Source organism: Arvicanthis niloticus, chromosome 28 (assembly GCF_011762505.2).
Source record: "Arvicanthis niloticus isolate mArvNil1 chromosome 28, mArvNil1.pat.X, whole genome shotgun sequence".
In the NCBI taxonomy this organism is placed as follows: domain Eukaryota; kingdom Metazoa; phylum Chordata; class Mammalia; order Rodentia; family Muridae; genus Arvicanthis; species Arvicanthis niloticus.
The window spans coordinates 23,281,777-23,302,819 of NC_133436.1; the positions used below are offsets into that span (position 1 = coordinate 23,281,777).

General features: G+C 39.4%; 1 protein-coding gene across 7 annotated transcripts in view; it reads right to left on the reverse strand.

Annotated features, from left to right (window-relative positions):
* Positions 1–304: 304 nt before the first annotated feature.
* The window catches only part of Adgrg6 (adhesion G protein-coupled receptor G6), a 138,029-nt gene continuing 117,290 nt past the window's right edge, over positions 305–21,043 (reverse strand). For 5 of the 7 annotated variants that reach the window (XM_076926912.1, XM_076926911.1, XM_076926910.1 and 2 more), the window contains 5 exons: positions 20,689–20,785; positions 18,499–18,782; positions 5,178–5,279; positions 4,450–4,602; positions 755–1,082 (listed from right to left, as the gene is read on the reverse strand). In XM_076926912.1, coding sequence (XP_076783027.1) covers positions 904–1,082; positions 4,450–4,602; positions 5,178–5,279; positions 18,499–18,782; positions 20,689–20,785 — 815 coding nt within the window. In that variant the 3' untranslated portion in view covers positions 755–903. Of the gene's footprint in view, positions 1,083–3,285; positions 3,332–4,449; positions 4,603–5,177; positions 5,280–18,498; positions 18,783–20,688; positions 20,786–21,043 lie in introns of all 7 variants that reach the window. The other 2 variants (XM_076926913.1, XM_076926914.1) reach the window with 2 other exon arrangements.

The following is a 21,043-nucleotide window of genomic DNA, read 5'->3' on the forward strand; positions in this document are numbered from 1 at the left end:
CTTTAAACAGTGAGAGGCCATTGCCTGCAGAGGGCTTATCGGGAATTCTCATCCCTCAAACGAGCCTGTGGCCCTATTTGCACAGTGAAGGGGGACGGCAGAGGTACTTGTTCTTAAATTCCACGAGGCCCACTTGAATGCCATATCTCCATTCAGCTAGATTTATTTATGTGCGTGCGATAATGTGATGCTTAAGCTGTTCCTTGTCTTAAGATATTAGAAATTCACACAACATATTGACTCGATCAAAATTTTGAGATACTTGTTTAGCAAGTTATGTTCACGAACATCCAATAGTTGCCACAACAGAGGAAAAAAGTATGTTTAATATGTGGGTCAAATAGTAAACGTTCTTTTCTACTTATGGTTGAAATTTCACTGAAAAAAGGAAAAAAGATGCTGCTATATTCATAGAAAACAGCACTGGAACAGAACCCGCGAGAATCCAAAGTCACTACAAACAGTAATTAGTGTGTTTTCTACACTTTATGAGAGTCAGGCCACATCTGAGCCTACCTATGAGGTGTGGTATATGAGACCTAAACTCAAATTTCTTCTTGGGGTTCTTCCTCTCATGGCCTCTAATTTTAATGCCTCTCCCCTCATTCTGATGAGTCTGATTCCATTACATTCTAGAAAATCCTGTATCCTTGCAGGGCTTAGAGTATTCTCAGTTCTGAAGTGTGGTGACTGAGCTTGTCCACAGAAGTATTCCAAAACAGATGAGTTCTGCATCTCACAGATGCTTGCCTAACAAGATGCAGCCAGTCCTCGAAGCTCTGCAGCTTCCTAGGGAGCAGCACACTGACACCCCCCCGGGGAACAGCTTTTGCTGCTTGTGGAGCACCAACCACACTTCTCCAGACAGGTTTTCTTTTCTCTCTGCTGCCCCTCTCAATGACGTTAAAACTTTGTGCTGTGGCTGAAGGCATCTGACAGGATGATATTTTTATAGAAGTTATCCGAACGAGCGTTACAGTAACCCTTGACCTTATCAATAACCTGATGGACGGGGATGATTGACGTCTGTTCTCCACCAGCATGGGTCAGTTTTGACAGTGACTTGTCCATGGAAGTGCTGTCTGCAAGAAATGATACAAGAGATTATTAGTCTGCAGCGACAGGGCCAAAACCACGGTACCCAAGAAGAACACAAAGAGAAAAAAGATCTTATGTCTCTGACAGGTTACAGAGTAGGCAGTTCCCACCTTCAAAGGCACTTCTAACATTCACTGAACCTCAGCTTGCCTTCAAGTAATTTCTGTTGTGGCATGATATTTGAAAATGTTCCCCAAAATGTCATTTTTCAGAAATAAAAAAATAAAATAGTTGAACTTAAAAAAAATGTATGTACCAAACAGCTCCAAAATCAGAAGTGAGATAAAAACTGAATGAAATGTGTTGGAATATTCATGAAAAACAGATATGATAGCTAAGATACATTTTACAAATAGCATAGAGTAGGAAAAACTAGAAGATATAGCTGCATTTGAGTTTAGGAGTACAAGGAGATGCACAATACTCTGCTCATGTAAGGTTGACACAGTCATAAAAACATTTGACAAAATTTAAATGCTTTGGGGAGTAAATGTCAATCAAAATAAACACGAAAGACTGCACAAAGTGCATTTCTTTCTTATGGTTGTTAGTGGAGATAAGAGTGAAGTCAACAGAAGCATCATCTTTTATAAAAATCAAAATTCTCTTTGCCAGAAACATTTAGCAATAGTGTCAAAGAAGTTAATAGCAATTAGCGGCCACTAAATAAATTTCTAGAGTTTTCAGTACTAGATAAGCACGTGCTATTTTTCCACAGGCTCAGAAACTCTAAAATTGACTGAAGTAATGGTCTGAAACTTGAAACTCACACTGCCCTCATTATCAATGTAAATCTTTGTGCTTCTATGGATCTAATCAGTGACTGTCTTGTCTTCTCCGTCCTAAAATGCTGTGGGAGATGTTTTGCCCTAGATTAACCAAATTACGTATTTCAGAGTGATGACAAAGGAAAAAAGATGGCTTCAATGTAGTCATATCTCTTCTATCCTTGGTGAGAGAAGCAAGAAAACACTACCCCCGAAGCACTGATCTCAGTAGCCAGATCTCCCAAATTGGAGTTTATGTTTTGAGTAAACTGAGCCCAGTGTATGAAATGACCTGTAAAATGCATCAGTAAGATTGATAGTCTGGGTCATCATCATGGTGTCTACTGCTCCACTACTTCTCTGTGTCAGGGGAAACACCAAGCCAAGGGGGTGAATGCAGGACATGGTGGTCTCATCCTATACTAAAGGAGACGTGGGAAGAGGAGATGATTTGCTGGATGATGGGCACATGGGATGACAGAATGAATAAGGCATGTCCTAGCATGGATTAGAAAAGGCCTGGACGAATCCCACAAAAGTCTTGTCTATGAGGCTCTCAGCAAGCTGGTTGATTTTGGGCTCAGTTTCACAGATTCACTAGCCACTGGTTTTCTGTTGAGGATTTTTCTTATTAAATGAAATATAAATGATGAAGAATTTGTGCTTGATGTTGTAGCAAACCACAGGTCCTCAGAGAAATGTTGAAGATGCATCCCTTCTGGCTCCTGGACAGTTTTCCAAAAGCATGCATTTTTACAGATTGTAATTGGCCTCATTCCAAACATACGGTTCTACTGGGTGGTTCATCATACTCTGATAGAGTAAATCTGTGTGTGTGAATTCAATACATCCTTACATACACGATATCTCATGTTTTCTCCTTAAACATCACATTATGAGTGACAAAGATTTAAATTGTATTTCTGAAAACCAGGGGCTAGAGATATGAAGCATTATTTGACATGTATTGAAGTCTCAAGCAGATAAAAATCACCACAAAGCAGCTTGTAATTAACATTTTTTTTCATTCAAGACTTCTACAAATGTACCATGACACACACAGTGATCCAAGAAACAGTGAAAGGTTAAAAAGTCACATCATATAACAAAAAGTTTATTAAGCATTCCTTTCTTTTTTTGCTTTTACCATTATATTACATGATATGTAACTAACTCATCTGGAGCATGGTACATTTCCTAGAAGGTGGAGCTTGCACACCCCATGCAGAGAAGAGCCGGCACAGCCCACTGTCAGAAATTTCAGATTCCAGCTCAGTGCAGGATACCGGTGTGCTAGCTGAGAAGTACCATAAAGAACAAGCCATTTTTGCTGGTGCAGCAAGAACCTTAGCTCAATTCATGCAGATGTTCTCATTACCTTGCACAAACTCATGCATCCAAAAGAAGCAGTAGAAGTTACCTGAATGCTCCACTTTTGTTGAAGGAATTCTCTTAGGAGAAATTATCTACACCATAAACATATGAATGTCTAGATCAATTCCAAGAAATAATCCAACTATATATTTATGAGTTTATGGAGTGGCTTTCTGCACACCCCGAACCGTCCTAGTAGAGAGCTGTCCCACCAACAACTGGTAGGGATTTAGACTTGCAAATAAACTGTTTGCAACCTGAGTTGCCAGAGTAGACACTTCACATCTCATGCCCTTTTAGAAAAATATCAAACACTAAACTTTCCTATGTCACTCACCTCTGGTCACACATGTAACAACTTACAAGAGTAAACAATTTAAACTTCTTTCCATTATGCTCCTAGATATATCTTAGCGTGTGCTTAGACACTACACCTGTCTGTCAAGGGGGTTAATTAGTATCTAAACCTAGAAATCTGATCACTTCCTTTTGAGGTTAACTGCTGAAACCTTTCTTATATCTCATGATCCACTGCAACCACACGTTTTATTTCCCGCTTGTCTTCAGGATTTTTTGTGTATATGTTTAGTGTCAGAATGCATGGCCACAAGAGCTCTGTTGACTAAACAGGACACGAACAACAGCAAGGTTTCTGACAGTCCTTGTTATTTTACGATTGCTCGCTATTCTTTTGTGTTTTGTTAATAAGCTAAGGGGTAGTGGCCGCTTACTGTTCCTCATCAGTTCTAGTGGTTAAAGAATTAAGTCCTAAATGAAATATTCATTTCACATCATGCTTCTTTCTGCCCCCATACCAGATTTCTCTTTTTATACTGGCACACTTCATACTGGGTTGAAATGGTTTTGCAACTTGGTTTCTATATTTTTTTAAATAAAAATAACTTTAAAATGAAATATCCACAATTTAAAAGAGAAAAAATGTTTCAAGTCAAACTTTGAGGTTATAATAATAATGAGAGTTATTGATATTATAACCATGAAGATGTAGTTGGCTTGAAAATTACTTCCAATTTAAAATTTACAAAGCCGATGGGGAAAGCCTTTAGCTGGACAGCATAGTTTAGGAAAATCTTAAGCCAGCCCTTTGGCAAGCTCTGGAATCCACCAGTCACCATAAGTCAGTTTTGTGACGAAGATGGCTAAACAAAAACCAGTCTGAGGGAAGCTTCGTAGGCTAAGAATGACTCACCTGAGTGGCTATTTCTTTTGAAGTAGGTAGTGGTGCTGGATTTAGATTTGGATGTGAGATATGTTGAATTGGAGCCAATGGAGCTTGAAGATAAAGATTTCCCTAGGTTATCGGAGCTTTTCTTGATGATATTGGTAGCTGTCTTACTCCAATCTGGAAGGAAGAGAGAACAGGATGTTATCAGCTGGCTTATAAAAAATACAAGCTGTCCCCAAATTCATCACCGAGTCATTTAATCTATCCAGTACTTGCAGTGACTTAAAGAACATGGGAACAGTAAGAAGCCGAGGAGAGAGGAGTGTCTTGCTCTGACCCTATGCATATATGCTATATAGTAGCTCACTTCAATGCCCTATAGGCAAGAAGCATTTGCAGGTGTTTAAAAACTAGTGATAGTTTCCTCCAAATGTTACATATCCTAAGAACAATCTTGTCACACAAAAAAAATGCAACTGAGAACTTAAAAAATGGCAAGATGGATCTAGTGTGGAGGACCCCTACACAGGAGTTGTCAAATTAGATGTCAAAACTTGAGCAATTTTTAAAAACCTGTCCAGATTTCATGTTTCTAGTCTACAGCATTCAAGGATGGAGTCCAGTGTGCTCAGATGTTTTCTAGGCCTAACAGTCCAAGATGGGATGTGGGGTTAGGCTGCTGGGACAGAGTAAGGAGGAATGCCATTGGTTTCAAGTGCTATTCCAAATGAATCAGTTAACCAGGCCTTTACCCGAGTTGTCTGCTAGCCGAAATCTGCCGCAGCAGAGATGACGTCTCCACTGTTTCTGAACGTTCTCCTTCATTGCACAGTGGAAGATGAATATAAACAAACCTGTGACAAGAGAACATGAAGATATTTATAAGACAAGTGGCACATTATTAAGATAAACATAAAGTATATGTAATTATCTTAAGATTTTATAACCAAGTCACCCTCATCGGGGTGCAAAGATCTTAAGGAATAGACTGCATGTATGCAGTCAGTAGTTTAATCTTCTGCAGAACACAAAAGCTCAGAATTCAGAACAGGTCTACTGTCTTTGACTGTTCAGCATGCTTTATGAGCTAACTACACTCCTAAGACTCAGTGATGGTTTTCATCATTGGCTTCATTCCCATCTCTCCCCAACACAGCATTCCAACCCACACAGCTTCTAGGATATATTGCCTTGTCTGAATCTGTTATCTGCATCTCAAACTTCAGATGTTCTTAACATAAGTTCTGACTATGATGCCCAAACCACTTGAATATTATTCTGTCAGTGTGTATCAGGCTTGTCCTTGTCCAACAGCATGCTGAACACTTTCTTTAGATCTTTCAGTAATAGTCTCTTGGCTCATATGAGCCAATCACTCCCTAGAGTAGTTATTGTCTGAAGTTATAATTCATTCTTAATTTAGATCCTATTCATCCTCCCTTGTGTACACTGGTCAGTACATGGTGCTCCTGGATTCCTTATAGAGTCATTAGTTGGTTTGATTATCTTTTTCTAATAGACAACAGAGCTCCAAATTTTGTGCTGTAGTTGTTTCTGGAATGATGCCAGGAATCATACAACAAATGAATGAGTGTTTCCCTAATGCATGAATCGTAGCAAGCAGGTTAATAAGATGAATTCAGCCTATGTTCAGTAAGTGAACATATATGTTCATTTTAAGGAATGAGATGTACTTAGAAGTATAGAGTGTAAAATGAGACCTATGTAGGGGATGGAAAGATTTCTCAGTGGGTAAAGCATCTGCTGTAAAAGCAAGAAGACAGGAATTCAAATCCCTACATCCTCCATAGATGCTAGGTAGTCAGGGTGATGGGGAAGACACAAGATCCCCAGAGCAAGCTAGCTTGACTTAGCAGTTATACTGATTATCTTTAATAATCAAATGGGAGTGAATAAGTGAATAAGTGAATAAGGTAGAAACCAAGTAAGACATACAATATCATCCTTAGGTCTATAACCCAATATCATCCTTAGGTCTATAACCCAATATCATCCTTAGGTCTTAACCCAATATCATCCTTAAGTCTATAGACCTATGACCTATGCAGGCTCACGCGCGCACGCGCGCGCGCGCACACACACACACACACACACTAGCTGATACTGATGCAGTAGGGGTGCACCCCAAACTGGAAAGACTTAGTTCAGTGGATAAGTTCAATGCCATCCTGCGCTACACTGGGAGACCTCATTACAAAAAAACAAAACAAATAAAAACAGAAGACTGAGTTCTATGCAAATTAAAAGCTAGGGCTACAATGAAAATACTTTTAAGGCAAAAGTTTTGAAAAACATGCAGGTGAATTTTGAGCAATGTCTTTGTTTCATCTTATGTTGGCGGCAGTGGTGGTGCGTCCACACAAGGGAGGGCCTTGCAGAAGATGCAGGCCTGAATGGAACCTTTAAGAATCTTGGAATTGGAGGGGAGGTGAAAGAAGTTCCTAGAAGGTTAACTTGTTCAGTGACCATTTGTAACGCACTGAACATGATATTTGAAATTTTCAAGAAGAAGGCTGACTCTCATACTCATGGATCCAAGGACCTTCACAGAGTGGCATAAAAGCAGTCATTACAGTATTGTTAAGGGACCGTTGCTTTTGAACATGGAGTATTCATTAAGAAAACTAAATTCTACTGTAGCTTCTATAATTAAAAATGTGTGGGTAGGCTAAAGGAATTATTCAGTGGGGAAAGCGTTTGACAACAAGGCAGGAGACCTGAGTTTGATCCTCAGAACCCATGGAAAGGCAGAAGGAAAGAACCAACTGTGTAAAGTTATTTTCTGACCTCCACATGTGCCACAGGACATGTGTGTTCCCTTTAAGCATACATGAGTACACCAGTAATAAAATAAAGTATGAAAAGCTAGCACAGGAAAGTTTTGACAGCATGATAGGGATAGTTGTTTGCAAAACATGACCAAACTTATATACAGTAGTTGCTATCTCAATGCCACATGATTCACAATCATATTTTAGAATAAATGGCATGATTGCATGACAGAAAGATGAAACTTGTTGGATTTCTTTTCTAGCCTTGACATTGGTGAAATGACTCTGGGTGTTTTCTTCTGTGTTTACCTTCCCTGTGTCCATCAGAGAGTAGCATGCACAGTGCCTAAAGTGAGGACTATTGTCTTCTCTGACTGGAGAAACACTAATATGAAATGAATCAATTATCTTTTTGTCACTGACTTTTAACAGGCGGATTAGCTTATTAAAATTCATGGTAAACTTGTTTTAAAAAAAATCACATACATCCCAGGAATGAAATCAAGTTTTGAGGCTTTGACAAATGTCCTTACCTAATGATCCATCTCACTAGCTCCAAGGACATTAAATATCCACAGGACATCAGATAAGTAATATCAATGTGTATAGAGACCATCTTGTTCGTTGTATGGATGCCTCACATGTTAATTAAAAAGCCTATGGCCTATGGCTTACCCAGGAAATAGAGGTAAAACTGGGAGGGGAAAGAATACTGGGAGAGAAGGAAGCAGGGGGGAGAAGCCTAAAAAGAGGAGAGAAGATGGATGCGTGAACACATGGTACCTGATCACAGGTAACTAGCCACACGACAGAAGGCAGGTTAAAATAAATGGGTATCTTTAGTTATGATCTAGTCAGAGTATGTCGGGCCTTGGACGAGGTAACTCCATTTAACCTGCACCCTTCAGTCACATAGAGGGCGTGATTAACAAGTCTCCACCTCCAGAGATTAAAATATTAATGAGTTATCTAAAGGCTAGGGGGTATAGCTAATTAAGTTATTCCCTCCCCTCTCCCCCCTCCCTATAAAAGCCAGGGGAGCCTGGCTTTTGGGGGAGCGTGAACCATCTACACCCATTCACCACACCATGAACAATAAAAGCTTTGGAAAACTGGACTCCACGTGTCTCCTGGGCCTGAGCCTTCCTGAGGCAGCCGCCTGTCCGCCTGCAGCGGCTGTGTGAATATGGGACCCTCCGCCGGACTTCCCCTGCGAGGTTTTTTTCCCACAAGAGCACTAAGGTCTGTCAGATGATCCTGGGCCAGAAGGCGGAAGAACAGATGTTCCAACGTTTAGAAGTAGAGGGTGTGTCCAGGTGTTCAGAGGTCTCTATAAATTGGCTAAGTTTTAGAAGCTATGCTTTGTGCTTCCCACAATTATAGTTAACTCAGTCATTCTGGATTTCTGACTGGGTTGAAAACTTATAGCCTCATAGCCAATCCTGGCTATTTACCTTGAGAGAAAAGATTTGAGTGGATGGTCGTCAGCTGACATTCATCCTAAAGCCAGGTTCAGAACTAAATGTTTTAGTTAGGATAGATGACAGAGGTGCTGGTTAGTCAACAAAATGATGGACTGGGTATTAGGACTATCTTGTACCTCACTGGTACAAATTGGCATAATTATGCTCTAATTGTATTTTGAGAGAAAAGTTTCATTTTAACAGGAAGGTGATATGTAGGAGGAGCTAAGGTGGGAGGAGTACTGAGAGGAAGAGAAGGAGTAAGAAGAGGAGGAGAAGGAGAGGAGAAGCTAGGTGATGAAAGAGAGAAAGAGGGGGGAGACAGGAAGGCAGATATTCATGTATCTCCATCAGTCAAAGATAGTTGATATATCTAGGTTGGGTAGTGGGTTATACCTCTGATTGAGCAATACCAAACTTATAAAGCCTATGATTAACATTTAAAAAAATGTATAAATGCAAAAAGGAAAAGGGGGCATGGGATAGGGGTTTTCAAAGGGGGGGGAATGGGGAAAGGGGATGGCATCTAAAGTATAAATAAAATATCTAATAAAAAAAGAGTAGAGCCTAGCTATATGGCCAAGGTATTTGGAAGTATAATTTGAGTCTGAATCTTATTTCTCAGAGTATGGGGCAGGGAGGTAAAACTGAGACATGGGTCAGGAGTTAAAAAAGTGTGTTCCTGAGGGCTGGCCAATTGGAGTTAAGAGCAGCCCAGATGAAACATAGTAAGTACTAACTCAAGGTTATTGATAGGAAATAGATTTTAATAGCATAGAGGGTAGATATCTGCCCAGCTTTAGTGTTGATTAAGGCTTACTATTGTAAATTATAAAAGTTTTGTGTCTTTTATCTGCAAATTAAGTGGTCAAAGACATGGTGGAAATCCCAGGTTGGGATTAAATAAATTCTACAACAATCATGTAACCTTATGTTTAGTTACATAACTGTGTTGTCACATTACAATATCGTTCATTACTATTTTGCTGGTGATTACGGTTAGTAGCCCATGTCTTTGTCTGAAATGTTCTATCAGATAGCTTAAAGAAGTTCTACATCAAACTTGTCCTGATCAGAAGACTCACCTCTGCTGGCTAGCTTCCTCACAGACGGAAGGTTCTAAGCATGTTACCAAGGTAGAAAATAGTTGCCAGTTTACCTAGCTGTGAATGCTGGGAACTTTTATAATGACTGCTATGGCATGATATATCCACCAGTATAAATGTGCTCAAATGTCACGAGAATTACCAATCGCCTTTTAATTGATTAAAGGCCTCATCCAAAAGATGAAACCCACACCTGACACCATTATGAGCCAAGAACCCATGGTTAGACAGATCGTAAGCCCTAGGGAAGAACCCACCACTATCTGGACATCATCCTAACTGGACACAATGTTAAACTAGCTCCTAATGAGTCACTGTTATGCCCAGGGAGTGGTGCATCTCTCAGTGCTCATCAGAGACACAAAACGGTCAATGTTCAAAGAGTAAAAGACTGCAAAGTCCCTATGGGACATGTAAATCACTACTTCTCCACCCAAGTCTCAGAGATCGTCCGCGAAGAAGGGACAGAACGATTGTAAAAGCCAGAGAAAACAGACTATAGCAAAACAGTGTATTTTGGACACAACCGGGCAGCTACACACATGAACTCACAGTGGCTTTGACTGCATACACAAGACCTGCATGAGATAAAGACAGACAAAAATCTCAACATGGAGGGGGGTCATCAAGGCCAACCCCCAGCTGAGGAACTGTTGGCAAATGATGTCTGCCGTGATAGAGAGTCATTTTCTATAGTGAGGTGGCCTCTAAGAAGGTACCCATGTTCTAATAGGTGATTCTGGACTTACGTACATACTATCAATAGCAGAAGTGGACTCAGAATGTTATTATTAAAAAAAGAGAGAGAGAGAGAGAGAGCACCTGAACTTGGAGGAGAAAAGCATTGGGAGGGAGAATAAGGAGGAACTGGAGTGAATGGGATAGGTACAGCTTTGACCAAAGCCCATTATATGCAAATATGAAAATCTCAAACAACAAACTAACATAGGAATTCTAACTACAAAAGATAGCTTTAATAAATGTGAACCTGTAGTTATTCAGAAACACATGCATCCTCAAGACCTCTGTGTTGCAGGTTGGAGGAGGAGGGCAAGAAGGCACATGGCAGCTCCAGCATTGGCCTGATCTACTGAGGGCAAGAAAGGTCTCAGAGCAAGAAAGAATGTTCTTCCATACTAGATCCCACTTAGAAGCAATGCCTGGGGTTTGGCTCTTTCAAACTCTCCAGGGAGTTGAGAGGAGTAGAGTCAGACCGGATCTCATCTCCACATCTAAATGACTGAATCAGAGGATTATGCCTAACAAATCCAGTGTACTCCTACAGGATATTCTACTTAATAAATGCACGTAGAACCTATCATGCATACATCAAATTGCTTAGTAGATGTTTTTAATGTTTTGGGGTGTTGGCAGATTTACAGACACTGGAGGCCTGAGGTGAGATCTCTGGAGGCTGTAGACAAAGAGGGCCATTGTTTAGAGATTGCCTGCTGGCTTAAATCTAATATATTTTCCTCCAAAGATGTCAGAACTTGTTCTTTGAGGGTTTTGTTGTTGTTGTGACATAACTGAGAACATTAGTAATTATGTGATCTTAATGTATATGTCAATCTCCGTGTGAGCCGGAAGATTCTATCCTCATTTAAAGTTGTTTATTTCCAGGATAAATCAAATGGTTACCTTAGGGCCTTGTGCTGAGTCAATGATTATCTTATCAATGACAAGAGCAGAAGGTGAAGTTTGGTGGACATTGCATTCCTTCATACTCCATTAATATTCTTTTTGTAGCACTCTATATTTTTACACATCATATGAATGGGAAAAGGAAACTTCATGGGACCTTTATGATTGTTTTCAATATTCAGCAGACATTTCACTTGAAAAGAACTAGGCTTTAAATTTGACTTTTGGAACGTCTGAGGAGCTAAGCCACACGTTATTTTGAGAATCACATGCAGGGTGTAGTCAGAGAGAATGAGTTCAATGATGAACTGACTTAGTGAACCACTTTTAATGATTATATAACCAGGGGCTGGTGAGATGGCTCAATGGTTAATGGCACTAGCTGCTGTTACATATCTTAGTTCAATCCTACCGCCCACATGGGGACTAACAACTGCATGTGACTCCAGTTCCAGGGGATCTGATTTTGTCTCTGGACACTAGGCACACACTTGGTACATAGACATATATCTAGACAAAAGACCCACATGAAATAAAAATAAATACATCTTTAAAAAAATAGTTTATGCAGCCGGGCAGTGGTGATGCACGCCTTTAATTCCAGCATTTAGGATTAAGGTGGATTTCTGATTTCGAGGCCAGCCTGGTCTACAGAGTGAGTTCCAGGACAGCCAGGGCTACATAGAGAAACCCTGTCTCGAAAAACCAAAAAAAGAAAAGGAAAAAAAAATAGTTTATGTGACATCATTCTACATCACTATTATATAACAAGAGATAACACTGCATTTTTAATCATCTCTGTAAATTTACTGCAAATACGTAGGCCTTTAGTAAGTTTAGATTAAAATCTGACTCTTCTCCAAAATTACATGGTAGACAAAGGTCATATTACAGTTCCATATTCCAAAATAAGTTGTGATCAAAATTAGATAATAATCTTGAGAAGTGAAAACTTCTCAAGTGGAGATTTTACTGGAAAATCCAAGGCATTATATTTTTTTATAAAAAAAAAAACATTTTTTTTTGTTGTGAGACACATTTTTCATGCTAAATAAGAATCTCTTTGTAGATTGCTTTGTTCTTTGCAGCAACCAATATTTCTCATGTGAATTTAAGTCAACCAAATAATGAGTGATAAAACATCTGTTTTCAGGAAAGTATAACTCTTCTATTTTAAGTGCAGCCATGAGAAATGTGGTTGAATCCACACAGTATTCTGAGCCTTTTTTAGGAAGCAGTATTAAAATTAGCCACGAGAGCCAACAGCAGGTGGAGACTAAGAAAGAAAACTGACCCATATTCCATCTTAACTGCTGATGTTTCTCCCCATAGAAACATCCTGGCACCAGGAGCCAAGTTAGCTACAAAATCTTACTTAATAGGGTCTCTACAAGCATTAAAGTGAATCCATTCCATTTCCAACCTGATCTCCATCCTATCCATATGTTTCCTCTTTGAGATAGTTCAGTCTACCTAGGAAACATCTGAAACAGCTTCTTTCTGTGAGTGGTGTAGTTAGGAGGGACCTTTACTTGGTACCTTTAGCTTCACTGAACTGAAGTCTAAGGGTCATTCCAGGGAAGGTTGAAACCCCATGTAGCAAAAAGATTTTACTCCATCTTTATTGGTTTAGTGCTAAGTTCATAAAGCCTTCCTGTCACAAAAACAAGTAACAAAAGAAAAATATAACCAACAACAATAAAAACAAACCAACAAAATCCAAGAACTATCTATAGCTGTCCTTTTTTTTTTTTTTTTTTTTTTTTTTTTTTTTTTTTTTTTTTTTTTTTTTTTTTTTGTGAACTGAAGCCTATCTTGAGAGACTACCATTCTAAGAGATCCAAGCCAGAATTCTGGAGCAACAGTGGCTTTGCCTTGCAATCTGCCTTGATTATTTACTTCATTTACCGGAATCCATTTCATGCCATATGAGCAACGGGTCTGCCGCTTGTTCCCATCCTCTCACCCCTCCTACTCACTGCCTTCTCTAACATCCTTCTTCTACTGTATATTCTCTTCACACAAACACCAATATTACCTCAGAATTGAGAATGTCTTAAATCTCACTAAATGAGACAAGATTTTTTTTTTCATTTTAAATTATTTCCAGCTGTGATGAAGAAGAAAGAATGCTGTAATTCACGTGGAAGCTAGGGCTGTCTGTGGAAATTCTGAAGGTCGAAAATGTAACAAACTCTATCTTAGCTCATCTTTTTGGAAGCCAGGCTAGCTGTGCAAATACAGTAGAGGAAGACACAGAAGAGACTGTGGAGAATGTCCTGAGCCTGGAGTGAGGAGACATTCTAAAAATCTTATGAAGGAGTAGATTTGCTTTCCGATTCTTAATTCTGTCAGTGAACCCAGGATCTTAGTAGCATCCTGGAAAATAAATATAAGCCTTCTTCTATATTCTGGCACAATAACTGTGCATTTTGTGACTTGTGCTTAACTTGTTTCTTATGGAATTATTTGACTATTGGTGGGAGAGGAAAGATATTTTGACTAGAATATTCGACTGCCATATAAAATTCATTCCCTTTGTTTGGCTCAGGCAGAGACAGCTTCCAGGAGTATATGTAAAATGAGTAGCTATTTCTTAGATGTTCAGCCTAATTATCAAAAAAAATTTTTTTAAAAATGCTACAACGAGCTTTCCTACATATTATGGTGTAAAATCCAAGTCAGTGTAAGTGGCCATCTGTCACTGTTTCAAAAGGTCTCATTCAAATACAGATGGAGGGAAAAATGATAGCTTTGAGTGATTATCTTTGAGCATTATTCTATCTAAAGACTACTGGCATTTCTCAAAAAAGTCAGCAATAAATTCTGGACAAAAAGAAACACCAATATTTGCCTTTTCTGAGTCTGACTGATAAACCTATAGAAACACAGAGGGGAGATATAAACATTAACACAAACATAAAGCAACTTTAGGGGTGAGAGAGGGGGTCAGACAGCAGCTGTGGGCAATTGGCATCTTAGATCATGACTGTGCATTTTGGAGTCGTGATGGGAAAATCAGTCAATAATTCATCAAACTGGCTATTTGGGAGAAAAGACTATGTGTGCTATATACTTGACCACTGGTGAAACAGTCCAGATGGCTTCTAAGCTTCTGAGTGAGTCTGCTTCGAAGACTCAACACCTCCTGGCTTCTCTTGTCACTCAGACAAACCCTGCCGTTGTTAATCTGGGTTTATGGCTGTTTTGGGAACTTGTGTTTTGAATCTTCTTTTCATATTACAAAGACATCCTTTACAAAATTATTTCTCCATGGCAAAAAAAAAAGTCCTCTCAAAAGATGAGTAATGTATTTCCTTGCGATGTGTCATGTTTCATCTCGATTAATGTCATTTCAGGTGTCTGGAGTTGAAAGGTATCCACTATTCAGTTACATATAATAGTATTCCACCTTTGCCTTGGCAGCAGCTACACATGTGCCTTATGTGTGTTATTGTGCCACAGCTTAACTTCCACGAGACTCATAACAGGCCAAGAAGGAGACGGATGGCATTTCATTTAATGTATCTCAAAATTTAACTTAATGTCTTAGCCAGGCAACAGGATTGATATTATTGATAGTTCCTGTTGGACAACAAATTAACTTATTGATAGTATGCTTGCTAGCATTTTAATAAATGGACATAGATATTCGTGTCCCAAATAAGAACACTGACGTGAACAGAAGAGCCCGTTAAAGAATTTGCTTTAGTTCTCAGTTTCTATTGAAAACTATACTTTTAATACTGTGATGCCTATTAAGACACCTATTAATGTAATGTTTAATTTTCATACATATGCACATATATGGGTGCATATTATATATGTATATATTATAAAAAGTTCATTGTCAGATCTTGGGAAAGTCATTTCCTTTACCTACCATTAGTTTACCTATTAAAAAGGGGACCCTGTCCTCTTTCTGAAGTTCCTGCCTTTCAATCTGACAAGCCTGAGAGTAACAGATGTTAGATGAAAGTGTTCCATCAACTCCCATGCAGCCCACAAATATACATGATTCTGTTGCTCCAGGTAGCTAAATGTTACCGATGTAATTAAGGCTGGCATCTCTGGATGGGCCGACATCCCTTTTTTTGTGTACCCTGAAGCAGCTGGTTGCAGAACTGCATGCTGTATTTATTATGCTCTCACATTTGGATACATGCAATGGCCTGGGTGTATTTGACTACTAATTAATACTGCCTTTTATTTCTGGAAATAGAGAATGGAGGATCAAGTTTTAGGCATGGATTACAATTTGTAGCCCATTGAACTTATTAGGAAAGCTAAAATTATCAATATGTTGGAGAAGTAGAAAAGGCATTGAGGATTAGAGAGAATTTAGACAGCAGTTGAAACAAATCACATATATATGAAAACTTCCTGGAGCAGTGTGTGTGTGTGTGTGTGTGTGTGTGTATGTGTGTGTGTGTGTGTGTGTTTTATATATAAATATGTGTGTATGTGAATACACACACATAGATATATACATATATACCTATATATTATTTCTGATCCTCTTCATTTCAGAAAAAATAAAAGAGAATGTTCTAAGTTTCATGTGTCACGGGGCTTACTCCTCTTACCCTTTAAAAATAAAGTGTCTTCACCTAACTAAGGATGACATAACTTGAACTCAGTATCTTTCTGTTCCTGCATTCTGAGCTGCATTCTAGGGTTACTGACACACACCACCACACAAGACTTTGTATTGCTTCTAATAAAGCAGAAAGTTCTTCCAGAAATAAGCGTCATGTTGAAGGCAGAGACTAGCTCACCAATAAAAGCCAATGACGTCAATTTGTATACTTTTCCAGAAAGTTCTCATATGGCTTGGCTGTGTTAAACAATTGTCCATAGAATCATGTTCTCAGTATCATGGCCCTGTGGATTTAAATTTTTGTTGAAGGGTATTTTTAACATCATCGGATGTGAATAAAATTGTTCTGAATTTGTATGATTTGAAAATCAGTCTTAAAAGTTAGTGATTTATGAGGAACACTGACATGATGACGGCTGACAACATTTTTCCCTCCCGTCAGGAGACCCATGCTGGCAAAAGCTAAAGCATCTCAACTCCCATTAATGGAAACGGAGCTGCACAGACAACTGTAGTGCCTGCTGAAGTGTACCGAGGCTGCCAGGAAATTTTAACGGTGAAACCAAGGTTGGGCTGGCAGATGGCTACGCCTTTCATGTCCAATCCTGAAATATAAAACCATGGAATTCCGAATGCGAGTGGACACTTTGGTCAATATTTACTTGGGCACTTTTATGTAGTGTATCATAAAAGGGATTAAATAGTCCTGTTCCCTCACTGGATCCCTTTGCAGACTGTTCACATGGTACAACTTTAGCTTCCAACTTAAGGATATACCCTGAGGCCTACTGTTCCACACATTTGTGACAACAAGCCTACATATCTTGTGTGTCATGCTTGTGAATGCATTTGCTGAATTAATTAAGGACTATTTATGCCAGAGGCATCTTAGATTGGGTCTAGGCCATGTCCGAGTTCTCTCCTTCCCCTCATCCAGCAACTCATTTATTTAGCAGTCACTGAATATCTATTTTGGGACAATTGTTTCAGTTCAAATGCTAGCAGAAGTTGCAAGGTGACAAGTGGTGACTGCTACTTTCCTTCAGATAAGCACAGATATCTTAGAATATAGCCCTGAAGGACACCCAGTGAGGTAACTGAGTATTCAGGAGTGCAGCCCTGCTTTCCACCGCAGCTTAGATTTGTTCCATTCATCCATCATTGTGTGAGCAGTAGGGGAGCTTCAGGTGAGCTAGTGGTAGTGTTCTCATTGAAATACGACGGCCGGTGTGCTGGAGCCCTATGGTTCCAGCTCTTAGAAAGCTGAAGGAGAATTTTGAGTTTGAGGCCAGCTGGCATTACACAGTGGAATAAACACACCACACACATACGACACACACACACACAGAGAGAGAGACAGAGAGAGAGAGAGAGAGAGAGAGATAGAGAGAGAGAGAGAGAGAGGGGGGGAGGGGGAGAGGGAGAGGGAGAGGGAGAGGGAGAGGGAGAGAGAGAGGGAGAGGGAGAGGGAGAGGGAGAGGGAGAGGGAGAGGGAGAGGGAGAGGGAGAGAGAGAGATTGATTTCAGACTGTGCCATCTAACTTCTTATGATGTGTGGAGCTCATGGTACTTCAGTACATAAGAGTTTGGTCATAAGAATGGAGTATGTTTGGTGTCTTGAAGAATTCTCTCAAAAGGCCTGAAAAGAGCTCAGAGTCCTACAAAGTATGAGGCCCTAGGTTTAGTCTTCAGCACCACAAAGTGAAGAGTATCTCTTTATTTTCAAGATATAACTGATATAATGGATCATAAATCATATAGAGAACGCTAGGGGACACATGCTAGAGGACGTGTAATGGAATAAAATTTAGGATTGCATGGCCAAGTATATTAGTGCATGTATCCCATCACTGGGGATGCAGAAGCAGGTGGATCTCAGTGAGTTAGAGGCTAGCCTCTGGTCTATATAGCAAGTCCAGACTAGCTAGTGCTACATAATGAGACCTTTTCCTACCCCCCATATATATATATTTCAGTACCTCAAAAAGACAAGTTTCTGAATTAGACTTGGATTTCATTTCTAAACCTGAGGCGCTATGGAGGCAAGCTGAATTGTGCTGTCCACAGGTAGAAAACCAGCACAGCCCACATGAAGGGCAGCAGTAGTTCCCTGAACGAGGAAGAAGACAAAGATGTGACTGTGTTCCCTTAAACTCGTTAGGCTCTCAGCCAACCCTCAAACTTCTCTGTACTTCCTTACATGACAGTATACTTACAGAATGCCAACTATGCACCAGGCACTGCTCTAATGTGTCTGGGAATTATCGCTAAAGAAAAAAAAAGAGTCGACTAATGTTCTTTCTCTTAACCTATGCAAGAGGTTATTAATGAATGGCCACTTGTACCTGTAACTATTCTCAGTGCCTGGAGTAGTAACAGAAACTTAATCTGTGCTGTCCAGAGGGGAGCTGTCTGCAAATCTGATAAAAATTAGAAAGCAGCGTCTGCTCAGGGACCATTGATCTTACCTTGTAATGAATTGAAGATGGAGAAGAGGTACATGAAAGGAATATTTAAGGGTCCCCAGGCAAAGAAAGCAAAACCCCATGTCATGCCCAGCAGGAAGGTCAGGCTGACCACACTGCGTAGGTTTCTTAAAACCTCTTCTCTCAGGGTCCGGTTGCTTCTCTTTCCATTCCTCCCACAGATCTGTACCATGACCACAATGAACATGGCAACATTCAGGAAGAACATGACTCCGAAGTACCCGGCACAGCTCACATAAAATACCACAGGATCCTGAATCCAGCAGCTTAAAGGAAAAGAAACAAGAATCAATAAAAGACTGGCTCCCGAGCGTGTTTACTTGTAACTTTCCTTGGCCTGGTATGCACAGCTTGCAGAGTTCTTTCTGAAACACCACGAAAAGTCCACTCACTTCTGCAGGTCTCAGTCTCCTCTTTGATCCTTTCATAGTTTTTTTTTTCCCCCATTTGGTTAGTTTTGGATGGCTGCTATCTTAATCTCATTATTTAAATCAACACTAAAAACCAAATGAGGTCGCTTGTTGAATTCGGATTGGTATGAGGGCATGCTTGTCTGGCTGACTCTAAACCACATTTGACCCTTTCCCTTTTGTGTGTCTGTACTCTAAAAATGGGGATTTTCAGCACTCAGTTTTGCTGTCCTTTCCTGTCAAGAGGTGGATGTGTTGACACCATTCCAAAAAATGACATGGAAGCAGAAGTCTGTTAAGAGATTTTTGGAAGAATTATGGCTGTCAGTTTATGTCCATGTGCAAGAGACCAGGAGAGCTGCAGAGATGTTGGCTTTGGTGGCTTTAACAGCAACATCAATGCTAGTGGTCACCTATGTCGTCAGTTGCTTGTCATCTATGATTGGCTAATTTATACTTCATTGTCACAATGAATGGAGGATTCAGGATCCAAAGCAATTATTATTTATATAACTGTTTTAGCTGAATCAAGATATTATAGAATTAAAAGATTCATGAACACACATTTCTTGCACACAATTAAAAGGCATATGTAAATTATAGCATCTTCATTAGGAGAAATAAATGTGTTTTCATAAATATATCAGCTAATAGGTGGAAGAAAAAATTCAAACAATTTTGTATTGCAAAGTCTAACATAAGTAAAGTTGAAAAGCAATGTAATTTGCAGATGCTCTAGAGCTTTTTAAAGCTATGGAAATTCTTAGCTACCAAAAATACAATTATTTCAGGAAATTAAATTTATCTCAAAGTGAATTGGCCTCATCCTGGCTACTGAGGTAAATGCTTTCATGAACATCTTGGGATCCTAGAACTCAAAATAATTTCTAGTATATGAAGAATGTTCACTCAATGACATTTTGTGATGACGGAACTTTAAACAGAGCTTTAAAATCCTATAACAACTGAGTAAGATAAATTTTACATTCCCTCATTTAAAGCTGATGTAGCTCAAAGTGTATTGTTTCTTGTAAAGAGCCCTCAATAATACTACATGTCCGTGACACTGGATTTTCTTTAAACTTGGAAGTCTCCCAAAGATCCTAGAGTTCTTAGTTGGGAGTTCATAGTGATGCTTCAGAAATACAAAGAAGGGAAGACCACAAGGGATGAGAACTCATTAGCTATAAAATTGGTATCTATTCCTGCTTACACAGACATGAGGTGTCACTGGTATCACATATTAAAAAGTGTCCATTAAGCAATTAGTAATTCTTCAAATCAATAGATATCAATAATGATCCACAATGTGTTTAAGCAATGAGAGCTAATTGCTTAAACAACCTAATGCCGTAATCTCAATGACCTCAACTTGTGAAGAAAGGTTCTATGAAAGAACTCATGGAGAATTGGGGAACATTTCTTTTTATTTGTAAAACACTCGTGTCGGCACTGGGTCATTTTGGCTAGAGGCAACAGTAGTACAGAATCTCCAAAAGTGGATGAGTCTTCTGGGTCTAGAAGAGAGTATCTCAGGCATCTGAACTCTACAGACCATCTAGTACAGTGTTATTAAAATAAAGAAAAGCAGCTCTGACCATTGAAATGATTATCTGTGGTAGAAAGACCTGTGACCAATTCCACAGATGAAACTAAAGCCTTCAACATCCGAGCATTATTATCACCATGGTAACGTATATTAAACTTTAGGAAACAAAGTGCATATCCCATCACAACCTTCCCCCAGACGCATATTACTCACAACTCATCATCCTGATCTTTCCCATAACTTTCTTTTCCATACACTTCATTTTGGCTTCTGCTCACTAGAATAATTGACACCACCAAGGCTGGCAGACCTGTTATAAAAAAAAGAACATGACATTGAGAGCACTCCTGAAGACTCTGTGATTTCCTCATGGGTCAGATGCTGTACAAGCAAGTTGGTTGGTTAAAAGTAACAATAAAATTGCCTCCTCAATGTGGGACATATGACTCTAAAATGGCAGTAGTTAAAGCCATTTAGTGATAAGATGCTTAAATCTTCTCTTGGGTTTAGTCATGCCCACAGGACATTTAATGAAGTAGAAGGAAATCTACTGAATTCAGCCCCAGAC